Source organism: Populus alba, chromosome 10 (assembly GCF_005239225.2).
Source record: "Populus alba chromosome 10, ASM523922v2, whole genome shotgun sequence".
NCBI classification, from domain to species: Eukaryota; Viridiplantae; Streptophyta; class Magnoliopsida; order Malpighiales; family Salicaceae; genus Populus; species Populus alba.
This window is the reverse complement of record NC_133293.1, coordinates 12,626,516-12,645,332: the sequence shown is the minus strand read 5'-3', so window position 1 is coordinate 12,645,332 and position 18,817 is coordinate 12,626,516. Positions and strand designations below refer to the sequence as shown.

At 30.6% G+C, this 18,817-nt stretch overlaps 1 protein-coding gene and 1 long non-coding RNA gene across 2 annotated transcripts; both read left to right on the top strand.

The window, feature by feature from the left end:
- Positions 1–6,476: 6,476 nt before the first annotated feature.
- Positions 6,477–9,276, top strand: LOC118046375 (uncharacterized). The gene is made up of 3 exons (XR_004687163.2): positions 6,477–6,979; positions 7,125–8,414; positions 8,940–9,276. It is a non-coding gene; the product is annotated as an uncharacterized lncRNA (long non-coding RNA).
- Positions 9,277–11,615: 2,339 nt separating this feature from the next.
- LOC118046376 (uncharacterized) lies at positions 11,616–14,199 on the top strand. Its single transcript, XM_035055246.2, has 5 exons — positions 11,616–12,138; positions 12,221–12,308; positions 12,412–12,482; positions 12,610–12,666; positions 13,505–14,199. The coding sequence occupies exons 1-5, from the start codon at positions 12,031–12,033 to the stop codon at positions 13,706–13,708; spliced, it is 528 nt and encodes a 175-aa protein (XP_034911137.1). The 5' UTR covers positions 11,616–12,030; the 3' UTR covers positions 13,709–14,199.
- Positions 14,200–18,817: the final 4,618 nt, after the last annotated feature.

Here is an 18,817-nt window from a genome sequence, read left to right as displayed (position 1 = left end):
CTTTGGTTTCGGCTCATGACTTTCACTCGGCAAGTTAATATTCAAAGATGCAAATTATTAGCTTTCAAATTTATTAGCTTTCCAACCATCCCTTTTAGTCCAACAAAAACGGCATTCTAATTCACCCGCTACCTCTTCCTCTCCAAATCTCTCTCTGCTATACATTCTGTACACATTCAATTTATAAGACAACAAGACCAGAGAGCAATCGAGCAAGAACAGGGAAGAAAAGGTGATCATGTCTTCTTTACGGGCGGGCGTGAGATTTGTTTGTCTTCTCTTCGTTATTGTCCTGTCAATATTGGTCTCGACGGGAAGATGCACAAGATCGATTAGGGACGCAGGTTATTATTACATGCTTGATAACCGGCTTGCGCGAGGTCCGGTGCCGCCTTCAGGGCCTTCTCCATGCCATCACAGCCTTGATCCCTACAGTCGGAGTGAATCATCTGATGCGGATGATTATGTTATGTGCCCGTAATTACTCTTATTTTTAGTGATTTTTCTCGAAGAACATTGGAGTCCTTTTTGTTTGGTTCCATTCGTTTGTTCATGAAGATAATCACCAAGTTTTACAATAACTTGTAGATGAGATGATTCAACATTGAAAATGATGTCTACCGAGATGCAGAGTTTACATTTTTCAAGCCTCCTTGTCTAATTTCTTCCTTCTTTGATTCATTCTCATCTCTCTCCCTTTTTCATTGTTGCGATGAGCTAGCTAGAGGATTTTAATCCTGTCATGACTTCATTTTTCAATGACAACTAGAGTTGATTTAAGATGAGTGGGAAATTGAACAAAAATATAAACGGGCTTTTAAAAGTACTCTATAAATATTTATTATTATTTTTTATGCATGTCTAATAAGTGGAGCTCGATCAATCTCCATTTTGTACTTGAATTTTTTTTTTGTTAATCAAGCGAGGCAATCTTGAATTTCATAAGTAATAACTCACAAATATATATTATTTATCTTTGAATGCTTTTATTAAATAGAGACCTTAAACCATTATCAAAATGATACTTAAACTCGGTCTTATCAATATTCTGATTTTATTAGTATTATTATTAATATAGATATTCGAATCAGCTTGCGCGTACCTAAACTAATTTCATAAATCCTGAAGTTAATGACCGTATAAGCCTCTAATGACCATCATATTAACAACTACATGGCTTGAACTTTAAACTATAGAAAAATCAAACATCTTGATTCCAAGCTTTTACTATTAGACTATTTACCCTGTAAATATGGTTAACATTTGGTTATTCTTGTTTATACTAGCAATGATAGTAATATAGTTTTTCTTACTTGGAACTGACCACAGTATTGCTGTTGCTCTTCATTTCATGACATTAATTAGCACCAACTAGGTGTCCCTCAGCTTATGGAAATTGTATGCTCTCTGTTAATAATTAAGCTGGGAATACATGGGATCTTTCTAGTTTTTATGTACATAGGAGGTAAGGATCTTGCAAACACATATATAGGTTCGATAACTTTTGTCTCTGGAATATTGATGATTTATTGTAACCTTAAAGATCTAGTTTGTTCGTTGCCCGATCATAGAAAAGCAGACGGTAAATTTCGTTAACATGAACGGGGTCACCCCTGCATGTAAATGAGAAAACCTGACAATCGAGTTAGGTAGGTGCTTGGGCATGAGTTGAAGTTGGGTATGCTCTTGTTTTAAGTTCGGATGAATATACTACTTAACTCTAATCTGATTGAGGTGGGTTACGGATTGATCCGCGATTTCCAAGTTTCTAGCCTCTCATATGAAGAATTCGTCATAAGGGTAAACTAGGGATTTTATATAAAAAAATTAGCACAATAAAATTAAAATTTAGGCAGAATAGCACAATTTTTTTTTTGTTAAAATAATGTAGTTGAAGTTTATTGTACTTGAAAATAACAGTATTTATTAAATATTATTATTTTAAAACGTCGATAACCATTATCGCATTTTAAAATAATAACTATTTAACATATTGTTCTTCTAAAGAACACAAACGCATAATCCTCCCCCCCCCCTCTCTCTCAACAACAAACTGATAATCCAGCCCCCTCTCTCTAAAAACCCAACAAATATCTTTAAATTTTATATGACATGAAAACAAGATGTATTTCATATAAATCTCATAAGAATACTTCAAATATATAGGATGACGGGGGATATTTAGATATTGGGTTTTGGTGGGGCTGTAGAAATTTAGCTAATGAAATTTTTAAACATTTAATTGAATGTAATAATTCATAATCCGTGAAATATAGTGATGTAACAGAAAATTTCAATATTTAATGACGTCGTGGTTTTTGAAACATAATATTTATTTGATATAATATTTTATGAGCATGATTTCTTTAAATATTATATTTCAAAAATACAACAAATTCAAATTATATTATTTTATCAAAATAATTTAAAATCACGTTATTTTACCAAAACATTTAATTATGGTGCTAATAGCTTAAAATAGCCTAAACCAGGAGCAATTATATGGTACCTAAATAGAAAATTTGAGAAGGGTCCCGAATGATATAACTTGGACCAGAGAGTCTTCAAAAATACGAAGTTGCCCTCTTCTTTAGTAGAAAACTAATATCAAAGTCACTATCGTCTTAAAGTCTTGTTTGAATCAACCTCCCACCACTAAAATCATTTCCTGTCAGATCCTAACCTTTAGTATATAACTGACCACACGGTTTTTATCTTAAATATTATTTGTTTTTATATTTTAAAAATATTATATTATATTATATATTTTTTAATATTTTTAAATTATTTTTATATATTGATGTTAAAAATAATTTTTTTAAAAATAAAAATATATTATTTTAATATGTTTTCAAATAAAAAACAACAATAACCATACTTACAAACACTCTTTTTAATTTCTGGAAGCCTGCATATCAATTCCATTTCTTCTCCGGATCACTTTCCCCCCCTTAATGTATCTCCTTCCCAACTCTCAAATCCTCATGCAATGATATCTTATAAAAACAACTAGGAATCATAAGAAAAAAAAAAAAAAAAAACTAGATTTTTAAAAAAGGTCATTTAATGGTTAGAAAGTAACATTGAAACTTTTTAGAAATTCTAGAATGGCTATCGGAATACTTGAGTTATAAAGATAAAAGTGAAGCATTTGATGAGTTTATAGGGATGAAATTAAAGTTCCTTCCACTAAATGATTATGAAATTAACATTTACAAGTTTAACAAAACTTATGTTGGTTTTGCTCCATGAAAAACACAGCAACTAACACTTTCTCTTTATTGATTTCTTATATATAATTTTAAATGTGTAAGGTAATAAGGTTTTTATAGTTTAAATAGGTGTGAGATTTTTATTGGTATCTAATTAAGATGAAAACTAATCAACTAAATAACTCCTTGTAATAATAAAACTCTAATAAATATTGATTGTTAATATTGTAGAGTTCTAACAATATTAGAATCTTTATATATTCTAACTCCTAATTGATATTGAATTCTAACATTATACATACCTGTTTAAACTATAAAAACCTCATGGAAAGTACCAAGATTAACTAATATATATATATATATATAACAAAAACTCGTTGATGAATACAATTAAGATTGCAAAGGAAACATCAATTACCAAAGAGACACAACTACTCTATTTAGCAAACTAGAAGACAATGTCAGAAACATATATATTTAGCAAGCTAGAAGATCAAGTACCCAAAGAGACACAACTACTCTATTAATTAACCAGCTTTCAAATCCTAGTCATATATATATATAAAAGATTCACAACTTTTACACGTAAACTTGAGGAATCTTGTATATATCAATCATAATTATAAGACTTAGCATGATATTATATCTGATTTAAAGCTTGTATAATCAATTAAGTAAATTAATTTACAGGTTAATTAATCAATCTAATTTCATTTATCAAAATAATATCATTTTAATTTTTTTAAATAAATAAAATATTATTATAATTAAAAAATAATTCAAAATAAAACTCAATTTAAATTGACCCTTGATCAGTAAATTACTAAAAGCTTGTTTGGCATTGTGGATACAATTGTTTTTTAAATAACTTTTCATGTCAAAATACATGCCAATGATTTTTTTTTTTTTAAAAATTATTTTTTATATTAGCACATCAAAATGATTTAAAAACACTAAAAACATATTAATATTAATTTGAAGTAAATAAAAAAAAAAATATTTTTAAATTTTTTTAAAATTATTTTTAAAAACACAAAAACAAAAAAACTTTAAAATGACCCACTTTAGCATACTGAGTTTCATAACCATGATATCATGGATTAGCTGCAACCTCCACCACACGTACTGGTCGCATTGGTAGTGGCTCCCTTAGTGTCTCTGGAAAGGACAGTTGTTGGGACTACATGTGATAATTGGAGAGCTGCTCATGCAGAGAAAGGTAGATATAATATATATTTTTTTTTATGCATATAGATTTCCAAACACACATTGCCCCACGTTGGTACGAATGCATATTAATTAATACTCTTAAACGTGCGGAAGCTTTCATTTTGTATGTACTGAGCTTCAATTCGTTTATTTGCTGGAAAAGTAAATTTTAAAAAAATAAATTTTGAAGAAAATAAATTTTAAAACAAAATTTTATTTTTTTCGGTAATGTAATGAAAAATAAGTTGGAAAACACTTTCCAGTGTTTGGTTATGTCATGAAAAATGAGCTGAGGAAAATAACTTATTAATATTTTATTTTTCTCAGGTTTATTAAAATAATGAGAAATAAATCTTACAAATTAAAAAGTTGAATGGGAATGAAATTGAAAAAAAAATATATAATTTCATAAATTATCTCAAATAAAATAAATAATAGTCAAAATAATAGAGATCAAATCTAAAAAATTAAAAAAAAAATGAAAGATGAAGAAATTAAAATAATAATAATCAACATTTCATAAATTATTTCAAATAAAATAAGTAACAATCAAAAGAATGAGGCCCAAATTTGATAGAAAAAAAATTTCAAAAAAAATGATAAGGAAAAAGCAAATAGCAATTATAAAAATAAGGACCAAAGTTAATATAAAAATAAAATTTTAAGAGATGAAATTGAAAAATAAATATTCAAAACAAAACATATATAACAATCAAAAGTTTGAGGATTAAATTTAATATAATCAACAAATAATGACATTTCTAAATTTTTCACAACTTCCGGAAAGTGTTTTCCTCCCAAATGTTTTAGGAAAACACTTTCCTGAAAACCAAGCTAAATTTTCCTTTTACTGGAAAGTGTTTTCCATTGACCAACTTTCCTACTGGCAAACAAACACAAGAAAGTTTGGAAAATGATTTCCCGGAAACCACTTTCCAGAAAACAAACACAACTAAAGGGAAAACACTTTCCTGAAAACCAAGTCAAATTTTTCTTTGACTGAAATTGACTGGAAAGTGTTTTTCGTTGACTAGAAAGTATTTTCCGTTGACCAATTTTTCTAATGACAAACAAACACAGGAAAGTTTGAAAAATGGTTTTTTGGAAACTACTTTCCAGAAAACAAACATGGCCTAAATGTTTCTTAAGCTATATTTAAATTTTATATTAGACTTATGTTGTATTTGACTTAAAATCTAGAGAGATAAATCTAAAAAAAATGAGTTTTGATCGTCTCTTGGCCTTTAAAGACCTTAAATTTAGAGAGATGAATCCCTATTTATATAGATTTTTTAAAAATAAATATCTTATATAAATATCTAAGATATCTTATATAAATATCTCATAGATATTTAATATAAATACTTGAGATATTTATAGAGATATTTATGAAGATATGGTACATTGTTTTTTCATGTATCATCATATCTTATACATGTTTTTATTTATTTTTTTCTATTAGATTAGCCACTATTAGATTTAAAAGTTTTACTGATATAAATTTTTATCGGTATTTACACTCACAATTCCTCGGCACGTATATTACCGACAAGCTTACAAATATAAATAATCTGTCAAAAAAACTCTCGTCGGTGATTTATGGTCTGTTAGTAATTCCATCGATATCTCCATCAGTAAATTTAACATTTCATCGACAGAAAAGCTCGATATAATGTCATCAATATTTTTATTTTTTTGCGGTATATTCATCGATAAATTAACATATCACCGATAAAATACCATATATAATCTCATTAGTGAGTTAAACAATAGCAGTGGTTTTTATAGTAATTCCTTTTCAACTCTTTCTAAGATATACTAACGATAGGTTGTTTGTTGGAGAAGATCATAAATTAAATATTACTGACGGCATAACCAACAAAATTATTCCGTCAATAACTCTATCGGCCATTATGTTGGTAAAAATGCTACATTACCATATGTTTTATCTTTTTTGAATCATGGTGTAATATTCTTTGCAATTCTATTAGTAAAGATCATCACAATATATCAATAAAAAAATCTTATAAGTATTTCTATTTATATTTCTTAATCTTCTCATAGAAAGCACATGCATTAGTACTTTCCTAAGTTTTACGTGCGCTTGAATTTTAAGTAAATGGGTCATGTAGGTAGCTGAAAGTAGGATCATGTCAATCTACGATATTTTCCTCTATCAGCATTTCAAAGAATCACACGAGCACAACTAACCTTGATCGCTTCCTTCTAGCTTTGCTCAGCTTCTTTTTTAACGCAAGCATCCTCGTTTCTATCTCCTCTCTCTTGAGTTTTGAATAGTGCTGACTACTCAATCATTTTCCTGAGTTAGGTTGATTGGGGGTAAAAACACATGCATCGTTCCCATCAAGTATGTCTCATCCGTTGGTCAAAGCTTCTCACGTGTGGAAGGTAGCGGATACACAAGAGCACACGATTCAACCCCGCAGATTCTTTGCTTGTTATCTCTATAAAAATCAACCTGGCACCATAACATATTACACCAACAATTAACTCTGCTACATGGGTGTGAATTTGCGGCCTAAGGAACCTCGCTGCAGGTATGCACTTCTTTTCGATCATCTTGTTGCCGAATTTTCGATCCTTAAGTGAGCTTAATTAATTTCTTAATACTATTAAGGTGATTAATATGCTATAGCTTTAGGTTAGTTTGAATGAGTAATTTAAATTGAGCACTGTTTTCAGGTGGGTTCAGTACCATACGGAATTGTCAGCGACTGGGTTGGTGGATTCCATGCTATGCTTGCCAGGTGAGTGGTCTTTTGCAGATTAGCCTTTGTTTCGTTGTCTGTTCGACCTTGAACACATGGATATGGTTAGGACTATTCATTAATTAAAATTAAACCCTGATTAATTAGCTTAGACTTTCTTTGCTCTCCAACATGATGCAACAAAACAGATCAATTAATTATTACCATGAATATAACTACACTATGCAAAACTAACAAATTACTATACAGGATTTGTATCTATATGTACAGTGAACACGCATGAAAGCTGTACCTTTAATTAGTTTTGGTTTTCAGGTCCTCTAATTAATCTGATCCCCTCGATAAATCCAAAGAAGTGCTTTTATATGCAATGATAGGATGTGCTATTTTATATGTTAGGTGTGAGCTTTGAGTGGATAATATAAAAACCAACCTTGTGGTTAATTTCTTTTTCTCTTTTTTTCATAATTAAAGCTTTTTGTATGACTTTCAGCTGGGCTCATATATAAATAAATATGACAATGAATAATGATGGTGAATGTCTAAAAAGGAGAAAAAAGAAATCTGACCCGTAGGAAGTGGAATCGACCTTCAGTAGATGGTGAATGTCTAAAAAGCTGTGCTTTAAAAAAGGACAATAATTAATAACAAAGGTCTTGGAAAGTGCGATCACATGTGTGATGCAATAAAGACTTGTAGATCTAGGTAAATATTGAAGTTTATGTATCGGAGAAAATAAATTTAAGTTCTTTCGATACACTTCTTTCCACAATCTCAAAGTAAGTTATCGAAATTGCCCGTATCTAACAATGTGGCTTATCTTGTTAATTTTATTTTTTTCTTTTCTTTTAATTTCTGAGAGAAACATGGTTGTTAATATGTGCAAGAACAACACGGGAAAAGTTTTGCGAATTGGTTCGTACAAAAAGGCAGAGTATAAGCAAACCATTTTTTATCCAAAAGGAATGATAAATCGATAGTTCTAGAAGTTTAAGAACCTCAAGGTCGAACACATGACGAATGTAGGGCACAAGCAAGGGACTATTTATTTGGCAAGTGTTTGCATGGAATTTAACGCCCTATTTAAGTTTTGAAGGCTTCTCCATTGTAAATAACTGCAACTAATTCAAAGGCCTGAAGCAACAGAAACCGTCTTCGAGCCAAGACACTTGAAGGCTTCTCCATTGAATATTCTCAGTTAATTTGTGAAGTAACGATCAAGAGAAAATCTTAGCGAAGAGATGGAAGACCAAGACGCTTGAAGGTGAGATCTCTGTCGTGTTTCCTTTCATCTTATGTGAACTTCTTTGTGTCCGAGATTACTTTATTATGCTATAAAACTATAATACTGATATTAAACCCGGCTTGGTGGATTGATTTATCTCACATTCAAGTTTTAAAAAAATTAAATTAAAATTGATTCGTTTAACTCAGCAAAATAACTCACTTTTCAATTAATCTACCAAAAAATTATTAATTTCATATAAGTCTGTTAAAAAAAGCATTAGCTAATAATTTATCTCTTATGATTCATACGACCATTGATGGTTTCTGAAGTATTTAATGGCAACAATCTTTTTTTCTATTATGATAATTTTAAATTGATATCAAATGCAATCTTTATGATTCATAGCATCTTTCTTGAGAAGGTCCACTTCTTACCATAATGTGTGGCCTAGGCGCACCATTTATGATCTCCCCTCGAGGAAGGTCTTGCCCTAACCTTCCTTGTGTGGAATTGGTTTGTATGATCCTTGCTTATTTTGTTATCTTGAACATCATCTTTCAGAGGAGTTTTCTTGACGCACGACGTGGAATTTTTAAGTAGATAAAATATCCAAGTAAGCATACGAAGGCAAAATGAGCAACGAAATATCATACATATGAGAATGAAGGGAAAGTGTAAGGTTGCAAGGGAAGAGTGTATCTAGTTCCGACAAGAGGACTTTGGTGCGCAAAGTGGGAATGGGGGATGGTGAAACGATCGTCATGCATCCTTTCTCAAGGAATAAATAAGCTTGTTTTTAAGGTTTGTTGTTAAATTTAAGGACTTATATCGATTTTAAAAAAATCTCAAAGTATTCATATTCAAATTCAAAGAGTAATCTTAACCAATGTTATGTCTCGATACCCTTCTTTTGTTTTTGTTCCCACTGGACGGTTGAAGTTATATTTCCGTTAGATTAATTGGGAGACTACTAAAGATTTTCTTAAAACAACAATCTTCGTATAAATTAAGCAATGGTATAATAGATTAAAAACCCCAACCCATTTAGTTGGGAATGTTCGATACCAAGTAGAAATCCTTGATCAAGAAGGATTTATGTTAAAATAGTTTATTATAATTCTTATTTAATTATATAGTCAGATTCCTAGTTGGATTAGAATAGTTAAAGGTGCAATTTTCTTATAAATATAAAGGTTAATGCATTCAAAAGCATTCAAAATTTAAGTATATTGAAATGTGTGTTGATAAGAGTGATTAATCAATAAAGCTTAAGAGGTTTATCCAAATACTTATGTGTTTTATTTCTAACAAAGAGCAAAAAAGTCATTCGGAGCTTGTTCATTTTGATATTTATGGGCCAATAAGTCCACTTTCTAATGAATGTAAAAGATATATAATCACTTTTATTGATGAGTATAGTCGGAAAATTTGGATTTATTTTTTGCAAAGAAAATATGAAGCTTTTAAGAGGTAGATAGCACTTGTTAAGAATGAAACTAACCTCCTAATAAAAGTTCTTCGAATGGATAATGGTAAAGGGTATAACTCGCATGAATTTGTAAATTTTTATAAGACCTATGGAATTAAGAGATTACTTACTGCAACTTATACACCTTAACAAAATGGAGTTTATGAAAGGAAAAATTACACTATTATGAATATCTTGAGAAGTCTCTTGACAAGAAGTGGCTCACCAAAGGATTTTTGGCTTAAAATAGTAAATTAAAGTATTTGTATTTTGAATAGAAATCCTACACTTTTTGTTCAAGATAAGATGCAAGAGAAAGCTTGGAGTGGACAAAGACCGGCTATTGGTCATCTTAGATTTTTTAGGTGCCTTGCCTATGCTCATATTCCAATTCAAAAGAGAAAAAAGCTTGATGAAAAAAGAGAAAAATGCTTTTCTTTTGGTAATAATGATCATTCAGAAGCTTATAAACTACATAATCTCATCACCAAGAAAATTATTATTAGTAGAGATGTTATTTTTTACGAAGCTGAATTTTGAACATTAAGCAATGTGTTAAATAAAATATTTCAATGGATTTAAATGATGAGATTGATGAGGCAAGGGAAAAGCTTATGGAAGAAGCATCATAACTAGTAGAAAATAAAAACACACCTAATAGTAAAAAAATCACAACATGTTTAAGACAAGGCTTGCATGGATGAAGTGGTTATGAGGTAACTGGAATTAATCAATCTGATGATCCACTTACTCATTTTGCTCTATTTTTAGATTATGATCCTGTGACTTTCAAAAATGTCGTTAAAGAAACAAAATGGCAAAAAGGCTATGGATGATAAAATTAATTTCATTGAGAAAAAAAAACACTTAAGGGTTGATAGAAGCTTCCAAAAGGATATAAAAAAAAAAACATTAGTGTAAAATGGGTTTATAAGAAAAAATTGAAGAAGAATGGTAAAAATTGATATATATAAAACATGCTTAGCAACTAAAGATTACAAGCAAGAATATGGTGTCGATTACAAGGAAATTTCTAGAGCTTGTCCCAGTGCATGATACAATAAGATTGATTGTTGATTTAACAGCTCAAAAAATCAATAAAAACAATGAGCAAAGATATATAAATTAAAAAGGCCTATATGTGGGTAAAACAAGCTTCAAGAGCTTTATACAGTCGCTTATTTCTTGAAGAAATGATTTAAAAGATATCCATATTAACATACATTTTTTTTTTATTAATATTAAAGATAAAAAAAAGATCATTTAAGGACTTTTGAATGGGCATCGTGATTCAATGGTCTTAACTAAACACTATTATTACCAAACTTAAGATTCTTTGATAAACCCGCAAGCCAGATTTCTCGTATTAAATTCCCAATGCTTCTACTTACACGCCTACCTTTTTCTTTTTCCTTTTCATGGAGGAGTATATTTTTTTTTAATTATAAAATATAGGTGAATTACAACAATAACAACAACAACAATAATAATAATAATAAAAGTTCTAACATATATGTACATTTGTTAAGAGATTTGGATTTTATTAATATTGGATCTTAAATCTTATTATATATTTATAAAATTTTATATTAATTTTTATACATGTTAATTAACTTGCATTAAACATATATTTGTAAAAAAAAAACACCGATGTGTTTAAATATAATATTTTTCTAATTCATGTGTTTTTTTCAAAGCTTTTATTAAATTATGTTAGAATGGAAAAAATCCGTACAAAGCGCTGCAAGCCCGGGGAGGTTGCCAGGTCAATCATTAGCCTGATTTTTCAAAGCATACGTGTCAGAACCTGTGATCTCTCTTTCTCTTGAAAAAAGAAAAAATATCATTCCAGTAGCCATCTCATCACCACCGTCCATAACAAATCAACAGAGAACACGAGAAGCCTCCAAGCCCAAAAAAATCCAGGATAGTAGCTGATATCTTTGTTCCCGAACTTTCCACACTCCAGATATTTTTCATTGCCAGCCTTCTCGAACATTCCATATCACTTAATTTGATACATTCCAGTACTACTATTTTATTCCAATTTTCTTTGTATATATGTGTTCGAACACCAATTCCCTTCAAGCCACCATCTTGTTACAAACACAAGCCCAGCGCTCCCAAGACTTTGGTAAAGTTGAATACGTTCTGAGAGCTTGGCTAGCTAGCTTTTAAGTTTTGATGGGGGCTGATCAGCAGCAAGGGTTACCGTCTTATTACAGCATTCTTGGTGTTAGTTCCGAGTCTTCTATTAATGAAATAAAGCGTGCTTATCGCAAGCTCGCTATGGTATGTATCAATTGATTTTGGTTTGATATTTCTTTTGAAGTTACGTGGTATAGTATTTATGGGTGTTTGTTTGTTGGTGCAGCAATGGCATCCTGATAGGTTGACAAGAACACCTTCGCTTTTGGGTGAAGCCAAACGTAAATTCCAGCAAATTCAAGAAGCCTATGCAGGTAATTAATTAAGCTTCTCTGAAAGCAGCTGGCTACTGACAATACTTTGGTGAGAAATTTTGTTTCCTCGAATCTTTAATTATTTGATGCTTCGTTTTGACAGTGTTATCCGATCATAGAAAAAGAACAATGTATGATGCAGGATTATATGACCCTGAAGACCAAGAAGATGAGGTAGGTGATGGGTGTCAATTGAATTTTGTTTCTAGTTTTAATACTCTGCATTAATTCGCTAATACGTTTTCCTTTTCCATTAACGCTCGCTTCGGCTGATTGTTGTTTGGTTGCTTGTGTCTGTCAGGGCCTTTCTGATTTTGTGCAGGAAATATTGAATCTCATGGCCCAGGATAAGAGACAGGTATGAATTTGATCTGTGATTTTTTTTTATTTATTTACTACTCATTGAGTTTCCCAATTTGCAAATTTATAGTTTCTCTGCTGATTCTTGTGATCAACCCATTGCAATGTAAAGTGCAAATATATTTTAGAGCATTAAAATTCAGATCTTGGAATGAATCTGAAGTCAATTTTTGTTGTTCTTTTTTTGTAATAAAAAATACTTCATCTTTGTAGAAAACAAAATTGGTTATGTTGTTGTAGAGCATTAATAGGAATCAGATCTTTAAATGAATCAGAAACCAATCCATTTTTATTTTATTTTTTGTTATAAAGTATAATCTATCTTTGTAGTGAACAAAATTGGTGCCTTGAGAAGCATCCTTCCTTTGGAGAGCAGGGAAAGTTATGAAAGTATTTGTTTTGGTTTTGGTTTTTAGGAGAGAAAAAAATGGTGGATAAGAATTTTGCTTCTTATCATCACCACTAGCGTTCTAAAATTATGGTGGAAGAGAATGTGCAAAGTTTATCTAAATGGGGGAGTAGTTCGGAAATCTTCAAGTCAAAAGCCACTGTGCAGGGACTAATGTGCCACTGCTGGCACTTTGTGCTGTCTGGACAGGATGCTAGCGTACAAGGATGCTAAAACATCCAAGTTCTGGAACATCCTTTCGCTAGGATTGAATTCTTCATTCTGAAATTAGCTGACCTTTAATGACAGGGAAAGGGAATCTTTATCATTTGGGTGTTGTGGAAATCTTGTTTGTGGCAATTTTTAGGCCAATTTTTTTTCTGAAATGTATAGCTTGGTTGATCGGTGTGCTTCTCTTTTTAATATCATCATCATGAATTGCGCACAGGACAAGAGTTACAGCATGGAGGAGCTGCAGACAATGCTCTTGGAAATGGCTCAGGGATTTGAAACTTCATCGTGGCACTGTACACCCTCAATTCTTGAAGAACCTAGAAATTCAAAAAGGGCAAGGTGTGATGCAGATCCAATGATGGACAGGGGAAGTTCGCATTTCAGTCTCTCGGGCTGGGGAGTGTATGGTTGTGGCTGAGAGATCAACATTGTTTGGCCGAGAGAGCAGCACTGTTTCTTCTCAAATCCCAAACATTTTTCTGAGTTGTGGTGACAAGAATATGTGCTCTCGAAATGACCATGGTCTTGCTTGCTTGAATTGTTGGACTGGTGCTTGGGGCTACTGGAGAAGTGGATGGTGGAATGGTTTGGTTTCTTGAGTAATCCTTTTCTTTCGTTGACAGGAGATGTATATATTTGTGCCACCAGGATTCTCAAACATATCCACGGAATTACTGTTTGCCCCCTCTTTCTTGATTAATCTAGCATTTCGGTTTTGAACTATGAAATGTCATGTGTGTTTTGACCTTTGACAGACGTCAGGGCCGTCTGGGCTTCGGTTCCAATTGTATAAAGATGTTTAAATTGTAGATTAGTCTGAGGCTATGGGTTTTATTGTAATTGAGCCCATTGCCACTGGGCTATCACCGACGTGGGAAGAAAACTACATAGCTTAATCTCTTTCCTCCCTCCTCTCTCTTTTTTCCCACTACTCTTTTTCTTAATAAAACGAATGCAGGTATGGTACTTTTTAAAAAATAAAGATAACTTAAAAAATATTCATAAATAAAATCAAATGATCTGAATTAAGAAGAAAAAATGTACCTCTTTAATAAAAACTTAATTTTCTTGTTCATGCATATATCTTTTGTTTGAAAAAAATGTTTTTTTTAGAATTATTTTTTAAAAATAAAAACTTATAAGGATTTGAAGTTTGAGAAACTATGTGAGAAAAATAAAAAATAATTAATTTGATAAGATTATATAAAAAAATAATAAAATATATATTTTATTTTTCATAAAATATTCTTGAGCATTTTTTATATGAAATTATACGTAGTAGATTCATATATAATTATTCATAAAGTAATTATTAATAAATCTAGTATTATTTAAAAATGATGATATAATTAGATAGTTGTTTAAATTTTATTTTAATAATATTATTATAAAATAAAAACTAAAAGTCTATTATAAAAAAGTTAGGTATGCATAATGCATAGGTCTAGAAGGATGAGCACGCCTGCACATGCTCAAAGAAAAAGACTCAAGCTTGTGTCTTTTTTAAAAAAAAAATGAGTGGATGTCTTGTGGTCTTTATTAGTATTTTTTTATATATAAAAAAAGAAAAGAATGTACGATGCATTGTTAGCCTTGTATACAATGCTCTCTCTTGCCGGACTCGTCAATGAAGTCTGAAGTCAAGAAGCGGTGTCAACTCTTGGCCGAACAAAAAAATCAGGGTTTGATATTTTTTTTCTTTTCAAAATCTAAATTTCAATCTATTTTTATTTAAAAACACACAAAAACACTGTACGGATCTTGATAGTTTTATTTTTAATTTTAAAATTTTTTTTAATCAGTCTAAAAATCCAAAATAAAATCAACACAATTATTTATATGTTTTGATAAACTTTTCTTCTATGATTAAAGGCCACGATCTCTATTAAACTCGAATATTCAATAAACCCAAAACTTTCCTTTTCCCATTTTTAGCAATTTTCTTATTACTTTCTTACTGCATGTAGAATAAAATGTAAGAAAAATAAAATTTAGAACTAAAATATAAATACATACAACCTCAAGAATTAAATATAAAAAATTTAAGTATTAAAATGTATTTTATCGCATTAATGGTGTCCATAATGAATTGCGATTGATTTTGTTTTAGATTATCAGCTTTAATTTAATTTGATTAGACATGTGGTGCATGTGTCTCTTTTTCATGATTTTTATAGCATGGTAACATGTTGAATTAATAAACTACAAAAATGATATAATTTATATAAAAAAATAATGTATACATAAAGTAGAGGTGTTAATGAATATAATTGGATTGAATCTGTATTTATTATTGTATTAAATCTAACTTTAGATTTTTACAAATTATAAACTAAATTCATTTAATTTTTTTTGCTCAAGCATGTTGGAAACATCAAACTGAACTAGAATTTTTTATTGATGTTAGAGATATCTACATGTTGTTCTTTATTTTTTTTTTAATGGATTAAGGTTAAATAACGAGTGCCATAAATTAACCCAAAACCTATTATAAGTTGTAACAAATAATTTAAACTTAATATATCAACTAAATCAATAAATTAAAATAAAAGAATTAATTTAATTGTAACAGATAATGAACTGTATAGTATATGTAAGTTAAGTCGGCTTGATCGAGTTTTAAGAATCTTAATTTGCTACCCCACTTATGATATTCTTTTCATAAATTTTTTTAACCCATTATAATATATATTACGCAATTTATTTGATTTTAACGGGTTGAGTGATGCAAATATTTTAGATGAACGTCATGTTCATTACAGGTTCCCAAAACAACGTGTCTCAATTCTAGACGTACCCAAATGGTGACGTGGAGTTTGATTCCTTTCGTGGTCCCTTCTCTTCTTCCTCAACAGCCCCTGAGTCAATTATTGACATGGAACAGCGATGCTGAGATGCAAAAGAAGGTTTAAGGCAGGAAGGTTCCAAAAGCAATGCTTAAGTATAAATCAAGGTGCATGATTCGGATGTTGACCGGAAAACGAGAGGAAAAGGGATGGAAGATGCTTCAAGCAAATGGGCCGGTGGGCAGTGCTAGCTACTCTCCCCACTTCCACTCATCCATGATTGTGGTCGGATTCTGTTATTCCTCAGACTTTTTGTCCCCTTTGTGTTTTTATTTCTCCTTTATCTTCAAGTTCAAGTCCACGCAATCGCATTCTTCCTGCCTCGGTTCCTTAGCGCATCCGCTAGTGTTCAGACAATATACTTCTTTTCAAGACGAGGTTGATCATATTCTTACAACCTCTCATAATTTATAAAAAAAATCTTTTCAAGAGAAGGTTAAAATATATTGTTGGGAGATTAAAAAAAAACAACAAATCAAGTTCTAGGTATTGATTTGATTTTAACGGTTGAGATTTTATTTCTATGAATTTGTTTGGAAAGTATTTATTATTTTTCTCTAGAGAAAAGTAATTAATAATTTCAAAGAGAAAAAAAAAAACTAATGTTTTGAAGGTCAATACTCTGGATTCTACAAAACATTATAAATTATTTTACCAATGACTCGGCATAAATCGTGGATCAATGAGTTTTCTTCCTTAAATCGTGGGCCAAGTTTTGGTTCCTGGCGTTTATTCCTTCTAGCGATGGTTTGGAAATTAAACGTCCGTGAGAATTTGTGGGGTGTGCTGATTGATACCTCGGAGCCTTGTGGCCTTCTCATCTGGCGTTTTCTTAGTCGTTTCTTTGAAGCCAAGCCGGGCGCCGTAAGTCTGTAATAAATCATCCAGGAACACCCGCCCATTTCTAAAATAACAATCTAGTTTAGTCCTTATATTTATGTCAAAACCTGATTTTGCACCCTGTGTGGGGATTTCGGTCAATTACAGCAAACGTTGCCAGAATAAGGTCCTGCTCGTAGTTAACTAACAACCGTTAATTGTTGACATTTATTTTTCTTCTTTCAAAAATAAAATAAAGACCTGTATTTCTTCACATAAGAAAAAGAGACCCACAGAGGCCTATAAATAAAGCCTTCAGATTTTTCTTACTTCGTTGCAAAACACTGTTGGAGACTATGTATAGGTAGATAGAATTGGTAAATGTAAATATTATAGTATTAAAAAGGGCCGCTTAGGCTTTTGAACGTCTGAATTGACACATGTATATGGCTTGCTTGCATCATAACATTCTAATTTAACTGTTTAAATTTTAAATTTACTTTTTAATAATTATAAATTCTGAGTTTTCTCAAAAATATTAAAAAATTATATAATTATTAACTTTAAAATTTATAAAAACTAGTTAAAATAAATACAAACTAATCCAAACATCTAGATTAATAATAAAAAAAAAAAAATTACTCGCAATCAATTATGGTGGCTGTATGACTTCAGAAAGTCAAGCTCCTCTCAACTAACCTTACGGTGGCTAGTTCGACGTATGCTCAGGGGAGGAATATTGAACAGCCACCGGTTGGTTTCTTTTGTCTTTTCTTTGACAAATGAAAGTGCCCTTGGTCCTACTCCTCCTACTCCTACTCCTACTCCTACTTCTACTTCTACTCTCCTAAGCAAGTAATTAAATTTATTTTTTCATTTAGATTTGCATAGTGATGGGCTTTCGCTACGAGAGATTCATTGGGAGAGAATATGAGCAAAGGCTCAAGAGTCAAGGTCCGCGCCCGCCCCTCCACGAATTCTAAAATCTCCACGTGTATTTACATTTTCTACTTGCATTGCCCCGAAAATAAAATTGGTACCAAACATGTATGGAAAAAATTAATCAATTAAGAGAGATTATTGGTGGGGAAAGAAATTGCTTTTGTGTTAATAATTTATCCAGAACATTCCATATCTATAAAATCAGCTGAATTAGAACCAATAATTAACTATTACCCAATTGCTCTGTTAATATGGATCGGATGAAAACAAATCTTCATCAAATCACAATATATATGACTCAAATTCATATAATATTTGAAGAATTCCTTTTGCTTTTATATTGGCTTTCTACAACGCAATTCACATAATATTATTCAAGCGTGTTCGAAAATGTGATAACGATTATTTTTTAAAATGCATTTTCATTTCAAAATACATTAAAATAAATTTTTTTTTATTTTTTAAAAATTATTATTCACATTAGAATATCAAAATGATCTGAAAATATAAAAAATATATTAATTTGAAGAAAAAAAATTTAATTTTTTTAAAAGTATTTCTGAAACGCAATGCCAAACACACCCAAATTCATTCGATATTTGGGTTCATTTTTTTATTTTATGTAAAATTTATTTTTTTATACAAAAAAAATTGGATGATAATTAACTGTTTATTCCAACTAAATCAGTTTCGCAAACACACACAATGTAACTTAATAAATTATTAAAACAGGGACAGTAATCAAGGGAAATATATTCTGATGTTGTTTTCATCTACCTATAGCTCATAAAGACCCCTGAACTATAAATTATTTTGAATGACGTCTCCTATATATTTTTTGTTTTCATCTGCCTATAACTCATAAAGACCCTGAACTATAAATCTATTCTGATGTGGGTTAAAACTGGGGTAGTTTTTTC